Source organism: Jaculus jaculus, chromosome 1 (assembly GCF_020740685.1).
Source record: "Jaculus jaculus isolate mJacJac1 chromosome 1, mJacJac1.mat.Y.cur, whole genome shotgun sequence".
Taxonomy (NCBI): domain Eukaryota; kingdom Metazoa; phylum Chordata; class Mammalia; order Rodentia; family Dipodidae; genus Jaculus; species Jaculus jaculus.
The window spans coordinates 48,455,227-48,479,020 of NC_059102.1; the positions used below are offsets into that span (position 1 = coordinate 48,455,227).

General features: G+C 40.4%; 1 protein-coding gene across 1 annotated transcript in view; it reads right to left on the minus strand.

Moving 5' to 3' along the window:
* Minpp1 (multiple inositol-polyphosphate phosphatase 1) overlaps positions 1-10,814 on the minus strand; it is a 30,343-nt gene extending 19,529 nt beyond the window's left edge. Inside the window, exons 1-2 of the mRNA XM_004653194.2 lie at positions 10,157-10,814; positions 6,165-6,362 (exon numbers count right to left, since the gene is read on the minus strand). Coding sequence (XP_004653251.2) covers positions 6,165-6,362; positions 10,157-10,814 — 856 coding nt within the window. The remainder of the gene's footprint in view (positions 1-6,164; positions 6,363-10,156) is intronic.
* Between the last annotated feature and the right edge of the window lie 12,980 nt (positions 10,815-23,794).

The following is a 23,794-nucleotide window of genomic DNA, read 5'->3' on the forward strand; positions in this document are numbered from 1 at the left end:
CTGGGGAACCGAGCCTCGAACCGGGGTCCTTAGGCTTCACAGGCAAGTGCTTAACCGCTAAGCCATCTCTCCAGCCTGCACTGCATCTATTGATCAGTTTTTTAAACCATAAAGTTCAATGATTAAGAAAAAACACATGGTCGGGCATGATGGCACATGCTTTTAATCCTAGCACTTGGGAGGAACATTGTAAGTTCAAGGCCATCACGAGAGTACATAGTAAATTCCAGGTCAGCCTGGGCTAGAGCGAGACCCTACCTCAAAAAACAAAAATAAAATAAAATAGCAGAGCAGGATTTAAAAGGAGAGAAAAAGATCCTGGAAGACAGAAAGGGTAGAAAGAGTAGAGTAAGGGCAGGGCAGGAGAAAGGTGAGAGAGTCCAGACAAACAACAGAGGGAAAAATCACAGACTAACAGAGTACAATGAGGAGAACACAAGAACAGCATCCGTTTTTCTTTATCTTTTTTTTTTCATTATTTAATATTTTTATTTATTTATGCCTGATTTCACCTTTTAAAAAAAATTTTTATTAATTAGTTTTGTTTGAGATAAGGTTTTACTCTAGCCCAGGCTGACCTGGAATTCACTATGGAGTCTCAGGGTGGCCTCAAACTCAATGATCCTCCTACCTCTGCCTCCCCCAAGTGCTGGGATTAAAGGTGTGTGCCACCACGCCCAGCTCAGCATCAGCTTTTCAAACTTAGCTTCTCAAGAAAACTCAGAGATGGATTTAAAGTTATCTGGGATTTTTACATTTCTAATTGCCCTCCCTTTAGATATATCAGGGTTTTACAGAAAGGGATTAATGAACGAATACTTAGGGTAAAAAAGGGAGCCTCTGTCAATATGAAAATACTATAGCTCTCTAACCTAGAAGTGGGTAACGTGTGTGTGTGTGTGTGTGTGTGTGTGTGTGTGTGTAAGAGAGAGAGAGAAAGAGAGAGAGAGAGAGAAGGGGGGAGAGATTATAACTGCAGGAACTGCTATCATGATGTGTATTTTTCATTTTTACTGCCTTTCATCTTTCCTGAGGCAAAATGGGATCAAGATTAATTGATGTTACAGACATTCTGCACTAATCCTAAGAATTCCCAAGGAATGTACATAAAAGCCATTCAAAACCTTACTTAGGAGCCAGGTGTGGTGGCATATGACTTTAATCCCAGCACTCAGGAGGCAGAGGTAGGAGGATCACCATGAGTGAGTTTAAGGCCAACCTGAGACAACATAGTAAATTCCAGGTCAACCTTGACTACAGTGAAACCCTAACCTCCCCCCGCAAAAAAAAAAAACCAAAAAAACAGGGAGGAAAGTCTTATAATTTAAATATCTAATGAAATATTATGGTTTGTAAATACTTTATATATTTAATGAAAAGACACGGCTCATTTAGAGTCAAAGTTCTAGTTCTTAAATTACAAAAGCCAGCTCACATTGTGAATTCTATAATCAGGAAAGAGCTGTTGGAAGAAAAAAAAGTCACTGGATACATCTTTGAAGTATAGGAAGAAAAATCAAGAAATAAAAAAGTCTGAGGCTATGAGCTATGAATCTGTCATCTGTTCTCCTGCTCAGTCACTAGGCAGTCTGGGTCTGTTTGTTCTCCTATAAAATAAGGAACTTAAAAAAAATTTATTTCTTTGCAGCTCATGTGCATGTGTACGCCAGGGTCTTTTGCAAACAAACATCAGATGCTTACACCACTCTTTGATTCTGGCTTTACATGGATGTTGGGGAATTGAACACAGACAAGCAGGCTTTGCAAGCAAGCACCTGAACCATCTCCCCAGCACCAAAATAAGTTTGACAAATGACCTTAGTTGATGAATGATAGCCAATTCATCCTCTTTGGCCCCTCTGACATCAATTTCTTGGAACCTCAGAAAAATTTCATATGGATTAGAGATGTAAACATTGAAAAAATAAGACAAGAAAACAAAACAATGTTGTGGTGAGGGAGTATTCCTGGGCAAAACACAATACTCACAAGCTCTAAGAAGACAGAACACGTAAAATTCTATATAACAAGGCACCATAAGCAAACCCAGAAAGTAAGGAAGACATTAAAACAAAATATGCCCTTGTCAGGCAAAATTAAGTGATATAGTTAGTAAATACATAATACATAAAGAGTACCAATGTCCAATAAGAAAACTGTAAAACTACCCAATAGAAAATGGACAGTGAGGTTAATGGTGTAGCTCAGTGGTAGAGTAGCTTGGCTAACATGTGAGAGCCACCTGGGTTTGGTCTCTAGTCCAAACCACAAAAATAAAACAAATAGGAGGACTAGGATATACTTAACTTGGTAGACTGACTGCCTATCATGAACATGAAGCCCTGAATTTGATCCTCAGTACAGCACAAAACCAGCCATACTTGCAACCCTAGTACTCCAGAAACGGAGGCAGGAGGATCAGCCAGACAAGTTCATCCTCAGCTATCCAATGGTTTGAGGGACTAAAGAGATGGTTTAGCAGTTAAAGCACTTGCCTGCAAAGCCTAACCACCCAAGTTTGATTCTCCAGTAGCCATGTAAATCCAGATGAACAAAGTGGGGCATGCATTTGGAATCTATTTGCAATGGCTAGAGGCCTTGGCATGCTCATTCTCTCTGCAGTATGGTGGTGCACACCTTTAATCTCAACACTAGGTGGTAGAGGTTAGAGACTGTTCTGAGTTTGAGACCACCCTGGGACTACAAAGTGAGTTCCAGGTCAGCCTGGGCTAAAGTGAGACCCTACCTTGAAAGACCAAAAAACAAAACACACACACACACACACCCCTCGTTTGAGACCAGCCTGTGTAACATTAAAAAGATGGGAAAGAGGGATAGAGGAAGGTAGAGTGGCAGGAAGGATAAACAAAAAGAATAAGAAAAGCAATTCTCCAAGGAAATACAAATAGTCAAGTTAATAAACATATAAAAAGATGCCCATTTTCAGAAATAAAGAATTATAGCTAGGTGCCATTTTTTCATTAAGCAAATTACCTAAATCAAAATAACTAATAACATACACTAAGGACTCTCATCAAAGCAGAAAATCAGAGGCTGCTAAGAGCTCAACACTGAAAGAGGTTGTAGCATGCCCTCCAAGGCTTCCAGAACATCTCAGAAGAGGCGGCAGAAAGAATACAAAACCCACAGTGTGGAAGGGTATACTATGTGGCATTGCTCACACCACCTCCCCCAGGACACTGACTGCATTCATGACCCCACAGTGATTACCAATAACCCTGAGAAGGGTCCTCTGTAGAAGGGGGGAAGGAGAGAGGGGGAAGAAAAGAGTATAAGCCACTGGGAATGTGACCAATTTATAGTATGTTCATATTTTAAGTTCTCAATTAAAATAAGTAAATAAGGGGCTAGAGAAATGGCTCAGCAGTTAAAAGGTGACAGCTGCAAAGTCTGACAGTTCAGGTCTGACTCTCAGTACCTACATAAAGCCAGATGCACAAAGTGGCATCTGGAGTTCATTTGCAGTCGCAAAAAGCCCTGCTGTGCCCATTCTCCCTCTCTCGCTCCCTCTTTTTCTCATCTCTGCTTGCAAATAAATAAATAAAAATCTTTAAAATAAGTAAGTAAATAAAATTTAGCTCATAAAGACTAATGTTTACTGTTGGGTAAGGCAAGGTACAAGGGAACATTTTTAATACATTTTAAATGTATTAATATATAAATTTTCACAGCACCTTTGGAGAACAATTAGGAAGTACACATTGAGATGTACAATATTCATGTTTGTTATACCAGCAATTTCAACTACTATTAAGTTATTTATCTTATAAACTCTAAAGTGTGAAAAACAGACCACAGGAATGTTTACTGTAGTATTGACAATTGAATCCTAAGAAAAATTTCAGTAAGAAATGGTTTCTCATAAAGATTTTGGACTGTAATAGCACCAACCTTTTATAGCAGTAAAAATCTGATGATGGGTGCATAGGTATTTAACTAGAACTGGCCCAGAAATGAAATCATGTATCTTATGAAAAAAGTTTATAAAGAGATGGGCTGGGAACATGGATCAACGGTTAAAGGTGCTTGTTTGCAAAGCCTGCTGACTCAGGTTTGATTCCCCAGAACCAATGTAAAGCCAGATGCAAACAGTGGTGCATGCACCTGGAGTTCATTTGCATTGGCAAGAGGCTCTGGGATGTCACCTGCCCCCCTAAGAAAACAAAAATAAATTCTTTAAAGGGGGGTGCTAGGGAGACACAGTTGCTTGCTTGTGAAGCCTGATGGCCAGGATTCAATTCCCCAGAAACTGCACAAAGTAATACACGTATCTTGAGTTCACCTGTAGTGGTAAGAAGCCATGTGCAACCATACTCACTTTTCTCTTAATACAGACACACTGTTGCTAATGAGACAAGCCAGGCCTGGTGGTACAAGCCTATAACCCCAGCTAGTTGGAAGGTCAAGGCAGGATTGCAAATTCAAGGCTTTCCTTATTACACAATGAGTTTATAGCAAGTCTATGCAATTCAATGTGACCTTGTCTCAAATTTAAAAAGAAAAATAAGAGGGCTGAAATATAAGGCTAAAGGCTAAATTAAAAGAACCGTTTGCCTAATATGCACAAGGCTCTAGGTTCAATTCCCAGTAAAGTAGAGGGAAGGAAATCCTTTAAAATTAAAAATTAAAAGAACCGTTTGCTTAATATGCACAAGGCTATAGGTTCAATTCCCAGTAAAGTAGAGGGAAGGAAATCCTCTAAGGCAACTATAATTCCTACACCATTTTTGTTTTTTTTTTTGGTCAAAGAACTAGTGAACCTGTCAAAATTCAGAGTCCATAGTATACTAGAGTTACTATTCAAATTAGTCTTATCCTAGAATCTGTGATTTCAACCACTATTTATATACTGCCCGCAAAAAGTTGCTTTGTTACTCCACCAACAAAATAGAATCATTGCTCACTGAAACTAATTTTAAAATATAATTTTAAAAGAAAAAAATCTAAACAATCAAATGGCCATTAGTAGTATAATAGCTGGATACTGATATATATATGTAATGGAATTCTTCACATTAAGTTCAAAATGTAGGCTAGCAGGCTGGAGAGACGGCTTAGCGGTTAAGCACTTGCCTGTGAAACCTATGGACCCGGTTTCGAGGCTCAATTCCCCAGGACCCACCTTAGCCAGATGCACAAGGGGAAGCACACATCTGGAATTTGTTTGCAGTAGCTAGAGGCCCTGGCATGCCCATTCTCTCTCTCTGTGTCTGCCTCTTTCTCTGTTGCTCTCAATAAATAAAAATAAACAAACAAACAAAAAGATACAACAAAACTTAAAAAAAAAAAAAAAGGCTAGCCAGGTGTGGTGGATCACACCTTTAATCCCAGCACATGGGAAGTACAGATAGGGGGATTGGCTGTGAGTTTGAGGCCAGCTTGAGACCACATAGTGAAGTCCAGGTCAGCCTCAAAAATTAAAAAAAAAAAAAAAAAAAACCTACCTCAAAAAATAAAAACAAGCTGGAGAGATGGCTTAACAGTTAAGTGCTTGCCTGTGAAGCCTAAGGACCCCAGTCTGAAGCTCGATTCCCCAGGACCCACGTTAGCCAGATGCACAAGGGGGCGCATGTGTCTGCAGTTTGTTTGCAGTGGCTGGAGGCCCTAGAAGGCCCATTCTCTCTCTCTCCCTCTGCCTCTTTCTCTCTGTGTCTGTCACTCTCAAATAAATAAATAAATAAAATAAAATAAGGGCTGGGGAGATAGCTTAGTGGTTAAGGTACTTGCCTACATAACCAAAGGACCCAGGTTCCATTCCCCAGGATCCACATAAGCCAGACGCATAAGGTGGCAGTGGCTATAGGCCCTCGCATGTGCAATCTCTCTCTCTTTCTCTCAAATAAATAAATAAACAAACATATTCTAAAATAAAATGCGGGCTGAAGCTAAAGCTATATTTAAGTGATACAGCTCTTGCCTAATGCACAAGGTCTTGGGTTCAATCTCTAGCAATGCTAATTAAAATAATAATTAATAATGATGATAACAACAATAATATAGGCATAAAATTATAAACACAAAGCTGCCTAAGAATAAAATTTAAGCATCACATGTACTTTATCTTGTTAAACAACAGTTTCTCATCTACACATAAAAACTGACATAGGATGATTTAATGATATTTGATATAACAGACATATTACCTGCACTTAAATTGCTTACTGGTACTTGTAAAATAGCTGCAACTTTTTTTAAAATGTTCTGCATTTCTGGTCCGGTCTTGAAGGCTTCAACATGATAAAGAGCTGTAGCATTCCTTTCAACTTCCGTTAAAAACCTCTCACAATGATCAAAGAACCTCATTAGTTTGTCATTAATTCTTGGAGGTCCACACTCCATATCTAAAAGGAGAAAAAAAAAACTACATTTGTAAAATCACTGGCATAAATGACAACTTCAAATTATTAAAATTTTGTTTCAAATGTGAAAAAGGAACACTAACAATTAAGCTACATATCTGGAAAACAACAACAACAACATACTGATAAGTTAGGGAAAAAAAAAAAAAAAAAAAACAAGAAAAAGCCGAGCGTGGTGGCACATGCCTTTAATTCCAGCACTTGGGAGGCAGAGATAGGAGGACTGCCATGAGTTCAAGACTACCCTGAGACTACATAGTTAATTTCAGGTCAGCCTGGACCAGAATGAAACCTTATCTCAAAAAAACAAAAGAAAAGAAAATGGTAAAATTAGTCCTGATTTATAACAATTGTAATGCATGAGGACTGCAAGAAGACTGAAAAAAGCCGATCATTTAGAAAGAGTTAAAGCAATACTGCATAATGAAATAACATCAAACGAGATCAATGTTTTCTTATAGAAACCAAAAATTACAACAATCATTTTTAAAGAGTACAAAATTGTTATGTAAGTAGTGTTTATAAGAGTATAGGAAAGTTTAAGACACATAGAAAGCTCAACACGGAGGTGCACATCTTTAATTCCAGTACTGGGGAGACTGAGGAAAGAGGATCACCGTGAGTTCAAAGCCAGCCTAGGGCAACAGAGTGAGTTCCAGTTCAACCTGGGCTAGTTTGTGTGAGACCCTGACTCAGAAAAGATCAAAAAAGAAACACACTAGATACAAGGTGAGAAATACTTTGACAGATCACATCTGCTTTTCTATTCAGAGCCAAACTCAAGTACAGCGTTTTAGTTTCTCAACTAACTTTTCCCAGGCAGTGTTACTTTACGGAAGATTCTGTTTTCCACACAATCTACCAACAGCAGCACAAAACACACTACTGTGCTTCTTCTTGTGTCTAGTTTGGTTTGTCTAACTGAAACTTCCAGGTATTTCCACCTGAGTAAGTTACCCTTTACCTCTACAAGTTGTCACCCATGAAAGCATTCATGACCCATCATGTTTCAACTGCTGGGTGCCTTTCAAGCTTTTCAAAACGTATCTCAATCATTTCTCTAATATTAAAAGAATACAAATATTTCTATACATTAAATACAAAAAGAAACAATATAATTGTACCATTTTGTATTGGGTATGTGTGCAAAAATATAGAGGTATGTATAAGTACATTCTCTGAAATGGATTCAATCCATTTTAATTGCTAACTGGATAATAGGAGAAGTGTGTCAGTTTTCTGTAGAACCCAAAGTAAATTTCTCATGTGAAGCTGCTTATTTTACACTTATTAATATCTAATTACTGTCGCTACTTAAACAGAAACAGAAAATATTGTTCTGTTTCCACAAAAAAAAACTCATAAATTTTAATTCAGTGGTTTTTCTCAAAAGCCAAGATCTACACAACAGGTGAACAATTGTTTATAGATAATGAATTAATTATCTAGACAAAAGGTTTCATCTCTGAGACAGAAAATGATAAGGGGTAGGTTTACCCTATTTTTTTTTTTTTTTAACTTTTGACTTGTATTTATTTGCAAGCAGAGACAGAGAGAATGGTTGTGTCAGGGCCTTTAGCCGCTGCAAATGAACTCCAGATGCATGCACCACTTTGTGCATCTGAGCCCGGGTCTTTAGGTTTTAAAGGCAAGCATCTTAATCACCAAACCATCTATTCATCCCTGTTATTGTTTTTTGTTTGTTTTGTGTTTGTAGGGTTTTGTTTTGTTTTCAAAGCAGGGTTTTACTCTTACCTAGGTTGACCTGTAGCTGGTATCTGTCCTTGAACTCATGAAGATCCTCTTACCTCAGCTTCCCCAGTTCTGGGACGAAAGGTGTAAGCCAGCACGCCAGGCTCTGGGGTTTACCCTATTTTGAAACTTGACTTTGTAATCTTGAGGCTAAAGCTAATTTTCACAATGTAATCTGAGGACCAATAACTTATTCATTCTAGGAAGTCCAATTACTCTCTCTCTGTGTCTCTCCCTCCCTCACTCCCTTTGCCATATCTGCTGTGCTAAATTTAAATATTCTGATTTTGACTGTTAAGGGATTTGGGATGAATTTTCACCCAAGCTAATGGAAAAAGTGTAGCTATAATTAAAAGTCCCACTCAGCAAGTAAGTACACAGAAGTCAGCCAGCTAAGTTATCCACAAGCAACCTGACCGTAACAGCAGGGAAATCTCTTGAAGATGGTTTTAAATGTTATTTAAAAAAAAAAAAAAATTGACAGTATCTGAGGAGATGGCTCAGTGGTTAAAGGCACTTGCTTACAAAACCTGAAGGCTTGCATTCAGCTCCCCAGTACCCAGGTAAAGCCAGATGCACAAAGTGGCGACATGGGTAGAGTTCATTTGCAGTGGGAGGCAGCCCTGGCATATTCATTCTCTCAAATACAAATATTTTTTTTAAAAAATGACAAACCAGGGGCTGGAGAAATGCTTCCTGGTTAAGGCCTTGCCTGCAAAGCCAAAGGACCCAGGTCCGATTCCTCAGTACAAACATAAGTCAGATGCACAAGGTTGCACATGTGCCTGGAGTTCATTTGCAGTGGCTGGAGGCCCTTCATTTTCTCTAATTAATAAAATATATTTTAGGAAATGACAAACAAGTCTTTGAAGGTAAATAAATGTTCCCAAACATTACCTTAAAACTACCCATTACTACTACTTAATCTGCTCACTCAAAATGTTACATGTCTTTTTTCTCATCAGGTATGTCACCAGATGAATGGAAGCTGTACAGCGTCATGGTTGAGAGCCAGCTCTAAATAAGACTTCCTGCATCTAGCTCCAAATAAGACTTCCCACATCTAGCTGTTTGAAAATGAGCAAAATTGTTCAGCATTTTTGTTTCATTTTATCATCTGGGATGGGATATTATCAACTACAAGGACCAGTTGTTAGGACTGAGCAAAACAAATGTCAAATATACCTGGCATTTAATAGGCATTGAATGTTTGCTATCACTATCCATCAACGGTTAAAACATTTTCAAAGGGAGGAAACCCCGTTCTTCCTGAATTCTCCGCCTGAGTAGCCCGCTTAACTAGGTAAGGACAGTCAAGAAGACATACTCTCGGGCTCAGCTTCTTCACCTGTGGCGGAAAAGGGATGGGAGGGAGAGGAGGGGGGGAAGGCTCCCACTACATGAGCCTTCCAAATTTGAAAAACTATAATTAATACAGTGAATTGCAGCGGACCATGTACCCCAACTACGATAAGAAGTCTACAGTAAACAGAAGAGCCAAAGGAAAAGCATGGCATACAAGGTTTGAGAGCAGCCCCCTAAAACAGGGTGCAAAACTGGAAACTTCTGAAAAAGCGATGAGATTTAGAAAAAAAAGAAAGAACGAAAAAGAAAAACTAGTAACATAAGTAATGCCTGAAGGGCGGGGAAAACTTCAGATTTACTTTTTTGGCAAGCATTTTTAACTGCTGAGCCATCTCTCCAACCCTTATATTTACTTTTGAAAAGTGTGCTCAAACTGTTTAAACGAGTAGCCAGGAAGAAACAAAAGAATAAGGCCACTCAATGTGAGCATAGAAAAATCAAAAGTTTCGGGAGGCATTTAGTTTGTCTCCACTACAACGTCCTGCACGCAGAGAATGCTAAATTCACATCTGACGAATGAAGATATGATCGTAGGCAAAGAACAGACATGCGACTGGGGACTGGGGGGTTGGGGGGAGAGTCCAGGGCCTGAGGAAGGCAGGGGAGGATTCTGAACTCAATCTGGGCACGGTGGGGGCCCCCCCGGGGGGCCCGGTCACCTGCGACGCTGGGCGGCGGCGAGTCGGGGTAGTGGTGCTGCCACAGGCCTTGCAGGAAGGCGGCGCTGCTGTCCACACAGCGGTGCTTGGAGCTGGTGACCAGCCGCAGGCGGCCGTAGTTCTCCCGGCTGAAGAGGTCCGGGAAGAGCGAGGCCAGCCTCAGGGCCAGCTGTCGCATGTCCTGCCGCCCCTTCTCCACCAGCTGCCCGTCCATCCAGTCCGCGTACCACAGCGGCCAGTCGGCCAGCGCGGCGGCCAGGCTGCGGCCGCCCCCGGCGGCGGCCACACTGGGGTCGTCGGGCCCGTGGGCCCGCAGCAGCTCGTGCAGGTGCCTGAGCTTGCGGACCTGCTTGGCGGTGGGGTAGCGGGTGCCGTGGCGGATGAGCGCGATCAGCTGCACCGGGGTGCACGTGCCCTGCAGCAGCCGCGGGTCCCGCTGCGGCGCCTCCGGGTCGGCCAGCAGCCCGGGGTTGACATCTTCGTACCGAGTCTTCGTGCCGAAGTAGGAACTGAGCGCCGCCGCCGCCGCCGACGACGACGACCCGCGCTCGCCGGCCTCGGCGACCGAGCAGCGCGCGAACGACGAGAGCAGCGCCGCAGCCAGGGCCGCGGCCGGCACTACGGAGGCCCTGAGGTGGCCGCGGGGACCGCGAAGCATGTTGCCCCCGAGGCCCGCGGAGGGCGGCGCGCCCACGGCTGACCCCCGACTTCCGGCTCCGGGGTGGACGGGGGCAAGAAGGCAGGGGCGGGAGCTGAGGCGGCGCGTTTCCGGCCGAGTCCGCGAGGAGAAGCTCTGGGACCCCGGGAGGACCCGGCCCGCGAGGTGGGGCGGCGGAAGAGCCCGGGCGCAGGCGGAGCGGCGTCAGCTCACCGCCGAGCGTGGGCGCATTTGTGCTCCGCCGGCGCCTCGGGACCGGCTCGGCAACCCGGTGGTGGGCGGTTTGGTGTTTCTGGAACGGGGTTGACCCCACGACTCCCCTCTCCGCCCCTGCTGCCCTTCCTCCTTTTTCCCACCCCCCCGTGGGTGTAAAGAACGCGCTGGAGCTAAGGATCCGGGAAGGGCCTGGTGGCTCCAAAAATATTAAGTCCTGAACTGTCTGGTAGTGTTTTTACTTTGATAACAAAGCTGCACCAGCCCCTCCAAAACTCTTCTTGATCCTGAAGGCTGAGCGCAGAGACAGCAGTTCCCATAATTAGGGTGCCCCGAGTTATGGCCCAGCACACTCCATTATTAAGCATGAGCTCATGGGCTGTGTGAAGCAAACGTCCACATTCTCCCACGTGATTACGTACTCTGATCAGCTGCTGGGTTTTCTGTGGGCACTTGACCCGAATCTCCTGGACACCAAAAAAAAAAAATCATAAATCCGAACGCTTGGGTTTCTCCTCCCAAGATATATTCCACTTAGAGAAATAAAGAAAACATGTCAATTCACGTTCAAAGAGATTTGCATTCTATGCAAGAAACCATATTTATGGTGCCATGTGTGCTTTTTGAGATGCCATTTTGTAACATGCCAATACCTGAATATTGATAGGGATATACATTCACAGAACAGCACTCCAATTGGCATTTAGTGAGTATTTGCCTCTTTACGAACTGCCTTCCTAACTTACACTTCATAAGATGAGCTGCTTGGAATTTCTAAGTTGGCTGAGCATCACACTAGATGCATCTCACTCTAGCTTTGTTTAATACGTATCTTTAGTTGTGATGACCTTGGGAAAGAATGAATGCCTTGCATACTTGTGCACTAGCTGCCAACCCTTCCAAAGACATCATTTCTTCCTGTGACACAATCCTTAGAGACCCTGCCCTACACACAAACCCCAGGACACACATTTTCTATAGTGTTTGTTCCCAGCTTAGTATGATTTTCTTCCTAGTTATCCGAATTTTATCCTGCTTTATATACTTGGTTAAACCAACCACATGCCCTTTTTTTAAAATAATTTTATTTATTTATTTATTTATTTGAGAGCGACAGACAAAGATGCAGATAGTGAAAATGGGCGTGCCAGGGCCTCCAGCCACTGCCAACGAACTCCAGACACTTGCGCCCCCTTGTGCATCTGGCTAACGTGGGACCTGGGGAATCCAGCCTGGAACCGGGGTCCTTAGGCTTCACAGGCAAACGCTTAACTGCTAAGCCATCTCTCCAGCCCCACATTCCCTTTTATAACATGTTAAGATGACAATGATAAGAGACATCTATGTCTTGTTTTGGAGCAGGAAAAGGCCAGATACAATGTAAAGTAAACAAAAAAATATCCATGAGCTTTGGATCCAAACTCTGATCTCATCCACTCATTAACTCAACAGCTGCTTTGACAGGTTACCTAAATGCTATAAGCTTTAGTCTTTTTTCTAATCTGCTAACTGGGAGTATTAGAATTTACAGTGTACAATTATTATGAGAAATGATGTACTTTAAACACATAATGGTGCTGTTAGTTACATTTTTATCTTTAATAGTCAGGTGTGGTGGTGCACATCTTTAATCCCAGCACTGGAGAGGCAGAGGTAGGAGGATCATAGTAAGTTTGAGGCCACCCTGAGACTACAGAATGAATTCCAGGTCATCCTGGACTAAAGACCCTAACTCAAAAAACAAAAACAAAAACAAAAAAAGAGCAAAATATTTTTATTTTTAATGTATGTTAATATTATGCCTGCACTAAGCTCTCCAGCAATCATAAGTTATACATTGATTTCCATCCATCAAACACAAAGTAAATGACTCTCTTCAACAAAACAAGTATGCCACAAAGAAATTCACCCATATCACTTATAGTAGATCTTTAATCCTTAGAATAATGGGTTTAAATAAGATGAGAAACACTGCTTGAGTTTTCTTGTCGGGCCATGTCTTAATTATCTGGTCAGTGTGTAAATTGGTACTCTGAGAAAAGTGGCCTTTCCAGTCTAACAAGGTGTCATTACCTGATACAAAACAGCTGCCCTTTGTAGAGAGCATGAGTGGATCACTGTCCCTCATAAGGGATCAGTGTTTCTCATAAGCAGTTGTGGGAACCACAGCACTAAGCTTGTCAAATCTACCATTACAAGGGACAGAATGGAGAACTAACAATTCATGTTCCTTGAAGAGATGGGAGAGAATGGAACCCAGAGCACAGATAATTTGATTTGGACTTGTTTTCTGAGACAAAATGGGAAACAGGTTAATCTGTGGATAAATCTGTAGGTCTGTCAGGAACACTTCAGTTTCCTCAGTACTGTTAGAGGCGAGATTATCAGAAAATGGAAGATAAGTCCTAGAAGGTATAAGTGACACATTGGATTTGATGGATTTGGATTTGTAACATAAATGAGGAAGCATTGGGAAAGGATTGGCAGTAGGAAGAATGAAAAAAAAACAAGTAAAAGCTTGGAGGTTCTAACTGAGAAAAAAAGACCTGAATTTCTAATGGTAGTAAATTTTTGCTAAAAGCAAACATTACCTGTTATATTTCAGAGTGGCCAAAAAAAAAAAAAAAAAAAAAAAAGCTTACTTGTTTCACATTATTCTAATATTCAGGTAAAACCTACCAATCTACCTCACTAATTAATAGGCTATATTAGTTTTGTCATGTTTTCCTATGGATTCTAAAATAGTCGTTCCAATTTAAAAGTTACATGATATCATATATAGTATCTTTCCATAGACATCTATATATGTGTATGTATATAGGTATGTGTATGTACACACACACACACACATTATATATATATATATATATATATATATATATATATATATATATATATATATATATATGGAGAGAGAGAGGGAGAGGGGTGTGTTTGTTTTTTCCAAGTAGGGTCTCACTCTATCACAGAGTGACTTGGAATTCACTATGTAGTCTCAGGCTGCCTCAAACTAACGGCAGTCCTCACATTCCTGCCTCCTACCTCCTAATGCTGGGATTAAAGACATAGACCGCCATGTCTTGCCATCTACTATATTTTTTTAAAGATGATTACAGAAAATGGCTTTCGGGCAAAGAAAAAGTGAATGGCAGGAAAAGGATGGGCTTTCTGTGCAATTTATATGATATTGCTTCAGAACATAGTCTGATTTTAGACTTTTTGATTTGCAAATCCACCTTCAGTGTTTATTATCTGTGAGATTTTTAGTAAGTTAAACTCTTGTGCCTCTTTTTTTAAAAACCTGAAACATGGGTAACACCTATGTCATGGAATGGTTGAGAGAGTTAAATGAGACAGTTAATAACTTTCTATAATGTCTTGCCCTACATTAATACCAGTCACTTTTGTTAGGTAGAATGTTAATGTTACTTATTTACCACTTTTCCCTTAGTCAAGTAAGCTAACAGTCATTTTTCACAGATAATATTATCTCACAACCACATTAGTCAACTGACACTAACTATGCCTATGCCAAGAAAGTTACAGCTCTACTATCTTACTGCCCCCTGTTGCATCATTCCTCTTTGTACATCTGCCAATTGTTAATTTAGTGTTTCTTTGCATTTTTTTAATAATTTATTAACCCTGGTCCAGAAAGCCAAATGTCACATATTCTCTCTCATATGTGGATCCTAGCTTCAAATGATTAGACTTTGATGTGAGTAGGAAGAAAACTCAGTAGCAGAGGCCAGTAAGCTAGAAAGGGGATATCAAGGGAATAGAAAGGGAGGGGGGAACTTAATAGGATAGTATTGTATAAATATAAGTAGAAGAACAGATTAATGGGGGTGAAAAGGCCTAAGTGATGTCAGGGGAAGAGATTGAGTAAAGGAAAGGTGGAGGGAAGTGTTGCAGTCAGGTTCGCATTTCTGGTAAAAATCACCAGACCAAGAGCAGCTTGTGGGAAAAAAAAAGGATTTATTTTGGCTAACAGACTCAAGGGGAAGCTCCATGATGGCAAGGAAAATGATGGCATGAGCAGAGGTTGGACATCACTTCCTGGCCAACATAAGGGAGACAACAGGAACAGGAGAATGTGCCAAAACTGGCATTGGGAAACTGGCTATAACACCCATAAGCCTGCCCCCAACCATACACTGCCTCCAGGAGACTTTAATTTCCAATTGCCATCAGCTGGGAAGACTAGCATTCAGAATACCTAAGTTTATGGGAAACACCTGAATCATACCACCGCATTCTGCCATCATCCATGATGTAAAATGAAATGCATTCAGTCCAATGTTAAAAGTCCCCATAGTTTTTATCAATCCCAATGATGTTCAAACACCCCCATAACCCAAGGTCTTTTAACTGAGCCATAACACCAAAAAGTCCCCAAAATACCAATAATGGTACAGAATAAACATTCACACTACAAAAGATGACACTGAGCATAGCAAAGAAATATTCAACCAATGCAAGATTTAAACAGGGAAATCTCTGTAACTACAAGTCCAACAACTCTAGTCAGTGACAAGTCTCCCAATAATTCTAAGTGGCAAAAAGTCTCTGAAGTTCCAATTTTGACCCCCTAGCTAGGCTACTCACAGTACTAGAAAACTTGATCCAGGCCAACAGCTTTCCTTGGAAGCCATCTCTTGATCCCAGCATCTTCACTGGGTCTCCACTGCAACCCTCCGTCAATCTTCATAGCCCCATCAGGTCTCCATGCAGGCAACCAGCAAACCTGCTTCACACTGTCCATGGCCATTTCCAAAACACAAGACAGTGTTGCCAACTCAATGACCCTGTCTTTCCTGCATTGCTTATACTCCACAATACCAGGTAGGGTGCCAATTTGTTAATCCAGGAGGAAATAAAGTGGACTTAAAGAACAGGACACTCCTTGAGCACTCAGGCCCATGCAAAAGAGTCTACATTCTTCCTGTTGCCCCAGTGCAGATCAGCTGGGCCAATCTCAAAGGTTGTAATCTCTCAATTGCAGCTGAGTGGTCAGCAGATCTAATCCAAAGATTTCATTTCTGTGCCATATCCCTCTGCTCACACCAGTCCATTTCTACGTAATGCAACCCTGCACAAATTTTCAGGATAGGGACATAACAGCAAATTTCTCACACAAACTGCTTCTAGCCCAGTACAAGCAAAGCTCTTTCTCACTGTCATAAGCCAAACCTCACAGTCCATAGTTCTTACTGCATTCAGGTCTAAATTTGACCAGAATAGTCCATCAAGCTCTACTTATAGCACTTCAAGGCGTCTCTTAGGTCAAGGTTTCAACTCCTTCCATATTCCTCTTGAAAATCAGCTCCAAAAGGCCAAAACCACACACTCTGGTGTCTAGCAGCAATCCCACTCCTCAATACCAACATTACTGTTGAATTCAGGTTCCCATTGCTGGCAGAAATCACCGCTTGTGTGTGTGGGGGGGGAGGTTTATTTTGGTTTATAGACTCAAGGGGATGCTCCGTGAAGGCAGGGGAAAACAATGGCATAAGCAGAGGTTGGACATCAACTCCTGGCCAACATTAGATGGACAATAGGAACAGGCAAGTGTGACAAACACTTCCATGGGGAAACTGGCTATAAAACCCATAAGTTTGCCCCCCAAAATACACTGCCTCCAGAAGGCTTTCATTTCCAATTGCCACTGTCTAGGGAGACTAGCATTCAGATTACCTAAATTTCTGAGGGACACCTGAATCAAACCACCACAGGAGGGCTAATAAAAATTTAAGAGAATATAAATAAGTCACGTGTAAACCTACTTTTTTGGCAACCCACAAACCATAGATTATTACTAGAAAATTTTAAGTGCCAGGAATGGGATACCTTCCAGTGAGTTGATGGCCAAGTAGGTCTCTGATGCCCCAAAACAATATAGGCCATTGTTAAGGCTCTTGGTTTCCCACCAGGACTAGATGGTAAGACCCTGTTGCTAAAGACTCCACATACTTGGGCTACAAGGTCACTGAAAAGTCCTTCTGGAGCTGAGCTGAAAACTTCCTCTATGTAGACCAGCTGACAGAAAGCTAGAAAAAGCTGTGCTGCATGCAGTTCAATGGGAGAGAGAAATCACCAGTGCAGATACTCTGTATTTCTTCTTTTGAGAACTCTCTATTTAGTCCATAGTCCATTTTTTAACTGGATTGTTTGACTTCTTATTTAGTTTTTTGAGTTCCTTATATATATTGGATATTAATCCTCTGTCAGATGTATAGGTGGTAAAGATTTTCTCCCATTCTGTAGGTTATCTCTTTGCTCTATTCATAGTGTCCTTTGCTGTACAAAAGCTCTATAATCTCATGAGGTCCCAGAAGTTGATCCATGGTTTTATTTCCTGGGCAATTGGGGTTATATTCAGAAAGTCTTTGTCAAAGGCTGGAGAGATGGCTTAGCAGTTAAGTGCTTGCCTGTGAAGCCTAAGGACCCCAGCTTGAGGCTTGATTCCCCAGGACCCACATAGGCCAGATGCTCAAGGTAGTGCATGCATCTGGAGTTTGTTTGCAGTGGTTGGAGGCCCTGGCATGCCCATTCTCTCTCTCTCCCTCTCTCTCTCTCTCTCTCTCTCTCTCTCTCTCTCCCCCTCTTTCTCTCTCTGCATATCTGTTGCTCTCAAATAAATATATAAATAAAAATAAACAAAAAATTTTAAAGAAAGTCTTTGCCAAGACCAGTACGTTGAATGGTTTCTCCTACTTTTTCCTTTAGCAGTTTCAGAGTTTCAGGTCTGATATTTAGGTCTTTGATCCATCTGGACTTAATTCTTGTGCTTGGAGTGAGATAAAAATCTATTTTCATCCTTCTACAGATACATATCCAGTTATCCCAGCACCATTTGCTGAATAGTCTGTCTTTTCTCCATTAAGTATTTTTGGTACTTTTGTCAAAGATGGTTATGGCTACCTGGGCTTATATCTGGGTCCTCTATTCCGTTCCAATGATCTACATGTCTGTTTTTGTGCCAGTACCATACTGTTTTTGTTAGTATGGCTCTGTAATATAGATTAAAATCAGGTATGGTGGGTTGGAGAGTTGGCTTAGCAGTTAAAGTGATTCCCTTCAAAGCCCAAGAACCTAGGTTTGATTCACCAGGACCATGTAATGCCAGATGCACACAGTGGCACATGTACCTGGAGTTTGTTTGCAATAGCTAGAGGCCCTGGCATGCCCGTTCTCTATCTCTCTGTCTCTTCTCTCTCTCTCTCATAAATAAATAAAATATATTTTAAAAATCAGGTATGGTGATACCACCAGCCTTATTTTTGTCGCTCAAATTTGTTTTAGATATTCAAGGTTTTTTGTGCTTCCAAATGGATTTTTGAATTGTTTCTTTCTATTTTCATGAAGAATGCCATTGGAATTTTGATGGGGATTGCATTATATTGCTTTTGGTAAGAATGCCATTTTCACAATATTGATTCTTCCAATCCAAGAACAAGGGATGTTTCCATTTCCTAGTGTCTTCTGCAATTTCTTGCTTGACTGCTTTAAAGTTCTCATTGTAGAAATCCTTTACTTTCTTGATTAGGTTTATTCCAAGGTACTTTTTTTTTTGATGCAGTTGTGATGGGAGTGATTCTCTGATTTCATCCACTCCATGTTTGTTGTTAGCATATAGGAAGGCTACTGATATCTGTGTGTTTATTTTGTATTCTGCTACATTACTATAAGTATTTATCAGCTCTAACATTTTGTGGTAGAGTCTTCAGGGTCCTTTATGTATAGAATCATATTATCTACAAATCATGGTAACTTGATCTCCTCCTTTCCAATTTGTATCCCTTTTATGTGCATCTCTGCCTTATTGTTATGGCTAAGACTTCCAGTACTATATTAAATAAAAGTAGGGACAGTGGACACCCTTGTCTTGTTCCTGATTTTAGTGCAAAAGCTTCAAGTTTTTCTCCATTTGGTATTTTGTTGGCTGTAGATTTGTCATAAATAGCCTTTGTTATGTTAAGATATGTTCCTTCTATTCCTAGTTCCTGTAGGACTTTTATCATGAAGTGATGTTCGATTTTGTCAAATACTTTTTCTGGATCTAATGAGATGATCATGTGATTTTTGTCCTTCAGTCCATTTATATAGTTATGTATGTAATATGATTATATAATATATAATTTATTACATTTATTGATTTGTATTTGTCAAACCATCCCTGCATCTCTGGGATAAAGCTTACTTGGTCAGGGTGAATATCTTTCTGATATATTCTTGTATTCTGTTTGCCAATATTTTGTTGAGAATTTTTGCATCTATGTACATGAGGGAGTAATTTTCTTTTTTTGTTCTATCTTTGGTTTTGGTATCACAGTGATGCTAACTTCATATGAGTTTGGTAGGATCCCTTCCTTTTCTATTTTATGGAAAAGTTTGAGAAACATTGGTGTTAGTTCTCCCATGAAGGTCTGGCAGAATTCACTACTGGATCTATCTGGGCCTAGACTTTTTTTAGTTGGGAGACTTTTTATAACTGCTTAGATCTACATACTTGATATAGGTCTATTTACATGGTTAATCTCATCTTGATTTAATTTTGGTAGGTCACATAAATCAAGGAAATCATTCATTCCTTTCAGATTTTCAAAATTAGTGGAGTATATGTTCTTATAGTATGTCCCTATGTTTTTTGAAAATTTTTCTAGTTTCTGTTGTGATGGTCCCTTTTTCATCTCTGATTTTATTAATTTGTGTCTCTTTCTTTTGGTCAGATTTGCTAAGGGTTTATCAATCTTACTTATCCTTTCAAAGAACCAACTTCAAAGAAACAACCTTGTTTAAACTTTCAAAGATCCAACTCTGTTTCACTGATTCTTTGATTGCTTTTTTGGTTTCCATTTCATTAATTTCTGCCCTAATCTTTATTATTTCTTCCCATTTACTGACTTTTTGTTTACCTTGTTCTTCTTTTTCCAAGGCCTTAAGGTAAAGCATTAAATTGTTTACTTGTGAACTCTCTAATTTCTTAACATAGGCACTTAAAGCTATAAATTTTCCTCTTAGGACTGCCTTCATTGTGTCCCAAAGGTTTTGGTATGTTGTGTTCTCATGATTTGATTGTATGAATTTCCTTATTCCTCCTTGATTTCTTCATTGAGCCATTCATCATGTAATAGTGTATTGTTAAGTTTCCATGATTTTGTGTATGCTCTATAGCTTTTCTTGCTATTGATTTGTATCCCATTGTGATCAGGTGCAAGGAATTATTTCAATTTTCCTGTATTTGTTAAGATATGCTTTATGTACTAATATATGGTCTATTTTGGAGAATGTTTCATGTACTGCTGAAGAGAATGTGTATTCTGCAGCATTTGGATGGAATGTCCTGTATATATCTGTTAGGTCCATTTGTTCTATGACCTCATTTAATCCAGATGAATCTCAGTTTATTTTTTGCTGGCATAAACTATTAATTGATGATAGTGGGATGTTGAAGTCACCCACTACAACTGTGTTCGGTGTTACCTGTGACCTTAGTTCTAATAGTGTTTGTTTGATGAAGTTGGGAGCCCCCATGTTAGGTGTATATACGTTTAGGTTGTAACATCCTGCTGTTGGAGTGTTCCTTTAATCAATATAAAGTAACCTTCCTTATCTTTCCTAAGTAATGTTGGTCTGAAGTCTACCCTGTCAGATATTAGGATAGCAAAACCTGCTTGTTTTCTAGGCTCATTTGCTTGAAACATCATTTTCTAACCCTTCACCCTAAGAAGTGCCCATTTTTTGTAGAAATGTGAGTTTCTTGGAGACAACAAATTGAGGGATCCAGCTTTTTGTTTTTGTTTTTGTTTTTTGTTTTTTGTTTTTAAGGTAGGGTCTCATTCTAGCTCAGGCTGACCTGCAATTCACTATGTAGTCTCAGGGCTGCCTCGAACTCACAGTGATCATCCAACCTCTGCCTCCCAAGTGCTGGGATTAAAGGCGTGTGCTACCACACCCAGATGTATCCTGCTTTTTAAACTAGTCTGCAAACCTGTGTCTTTTGGTTGGGCATTGAGGCCATTGATATTAAGAGTTATTATTGAATGGTGTGTATTTATTTTTTCCATTTTTCTTGTTTTGTAGTTCTTCCAGTTTTACCTTTGCTCTCTTGTACCTCTAGTTATAGTATTTGAGGATGGTTTGTTTATTCCAGGTTCCTTATGTGTGTTTTTCTTTCTCTTCAGCATAGAGGATCCTTTCAAGTATTTTCTATAGAGTTGGTTTTGTCTTCAAATATTCCTCTAGCTTGCTTTTGTTGTTGTGGAATGTACTTATTTCTCTATTTGATGGATGGTTTTGCAGGATAAAGTAACCTTGGTTGACAGTTGTTATCTTTCAGAACTTAGAATACATCATTCCATGCCCTTCTGGCTTTTAATGTTTGTGTTGAGTAATCTGCTGTGATCCTGACGGGCTTGCCTTTTTCTAACTGCTTTCAATCTATTTTCTTTAGTTTGTGTGTTTGGTAGTTTATAATATGGCAAGGAGAGTTTCTTTCTACCATTAGTCTGTTTGGTATTTTAAAGGCTTCCTGTATCTGCATTGGCATTTCTTTCCCAATTTGGGGGAAGTTTCCTTCTATGATTTTATTGAAAATGCCTACTATGCCTTTGGGGTGAAATTCTCCTTCTACTATATGCTGAATTCTTATCTTGATTTTTTCATAGTGTCCCATATATCTTGAAATTCCCATTCATACTTTCCTATTAGTTTGTCTTACTCTTTGTTGGCCTATATTAGATCTGCCACCTTGTCTTCTAGTTTAGATATTCTGTTCTCTCCTTCATCCATTGTACTGGTGACATTTTCTACATTTTTTTTTTTTTTGGTGTTTTATTTCACTGACTGTATTCTTCATTGCTAGTGTTTCTGACTGGTTTTCTTTAATATTTCTATTTCCTTATTCATGTCTTGTATTGACATAGTTATTTCATTAAATTAGTTTCCTGTGTATTCTTTGATTCCTTTGAATTCCTCTTTTATTTCTTTGAACATATTTATAACCATTCTTTTGAAATCATTCTCAGGCATTTCCTCTAAATCAGTCTCACTGGAGGTCATTTCTGATGGATTTGTAATTTTGGTAGATTTATATTGTCTTGACTTCTTGTGTTCTTATATTATAATGTAGAGGTTTTTGTACCTTGAATGAATTTAATGCTTGGGTTTTCTAATTATCTGCAATATTATTAGATGTATCAATCACTCTGACATTATATATCTTCAGGGTAGGGGGCTTAAGGTGCTAGGTGTGGCTCTTAAAAGACTCTCAGAGTAACAACAAAAGTGCCCCTAGGTGTTGGGTTTGCCTGCTATGAGATTATTCTAGTAGGCTGGGTGGAACAAGATACAGGTAAATTCTAAACTTTAATTGTTACAATATACACATTGAATGAAAACCAGCACCGAGTATTTATGCAAGAGTAGGTATTATGACAAACAGATCCTCTAGCAAAGTCACAGTCCCTAAGGATGTGTGCTACCCCACACCCTTAATCCTGCCAACTGGGAGGCTGAGAATTCTGGTCTGTAGAGGGTTCCAAGATCAGCTTGTGACCAAGTGAGACCCTGCCCCAATGAACAACAGAAGAGGAGCCAAAAGCACTATAACTCAGGAAGCAACAAATGACAAGCCCAAAATATAGCTATTTAAGAATGGCAAATTTGACCATCCATCAGAATTAACACAAAATTTACCCAGACATGGAAGGTACAATTACCACTTCCGATGCAAGCCTATATACCAGGTTTATTTAGTGGGTAATGACCAGGTGTAAGCCCAGTTACCTTTTGGCTTTGGTCTCAGTTATGCTGCACATCCACTTGGTTCCCTCTTTGCTGTGCTATGGGCTCAGGTAGGCTGGCTGGGCTGGTGGGTTACTGCTCTGATAGCCTGGGCTGGGTGCTGTGCAGGTGAGCTCCCTTCGCCAGTCTCTGGTGTTTGCTGGCTCTTGCGGTGGGGGGATGCAGGGAGGCTGTGGATGGTGGCTGCAGTTCTTCTGCTGGTCCTTGTGATCCTCTTCCTCGTGAGCCACTCTGCTGTTCCCTGCTGTCTTCCCCTTCACATTTCTTGGGTTTGCAAGGAGGAGGATGTGAGTGGAAAAATCTCCTCACCTGGCTTTTCCTGCAGTTCAGGCCAAGCCTGGTGGCCACAGCTACATAGACCACCTGGTGCTGCTGCTGCTGAAGCTGCTTCTGTGACCTCTAGACACACTGAATCTCGCCTACTTCTCTGCTGTGGTTGATAATTTCTTATGCACCTTTGCTTTTAAGTAGAAGAATTTTGATGTTTTTTTTGGTGGGGGTTTTTTAGTTTGTTTGTTTTTTTTTTTACCCTAGGCTGCTTTGCCATGGTTCCTGCACCACCATTTTAACTAGAAACCAACCTGCTTTTTATTGCAATAAGTAGAATAGGCTGAGTGGAGAGGAGGCCATGCATATAGATGGAGCTGGGATGTTCTATGCATCCATGGCAGTCCCTTCAACTGTCCTTGGACATCGAGGTTTCTTAGGTCACAAGACATAGAGCCTAAGGTACCTTGCAGCCACAGCATTGTAGACAGCTAACCACAGTATCCAACGTATCAGAGCTAAACTGGATTACTTAGCTCATGTAGAAAAAAAGGTAACTGGCACACAACCATGAAGCTGACCTCCTAACTATTTTGTCCCTTATGACCTGCAGAGGCCTTGCCAAGCTGCACTCCTGGTGTCCTGACATCCGAGACTTTGATGTTGCTAGCTCTTCTTTCTCCCTAAGTCTT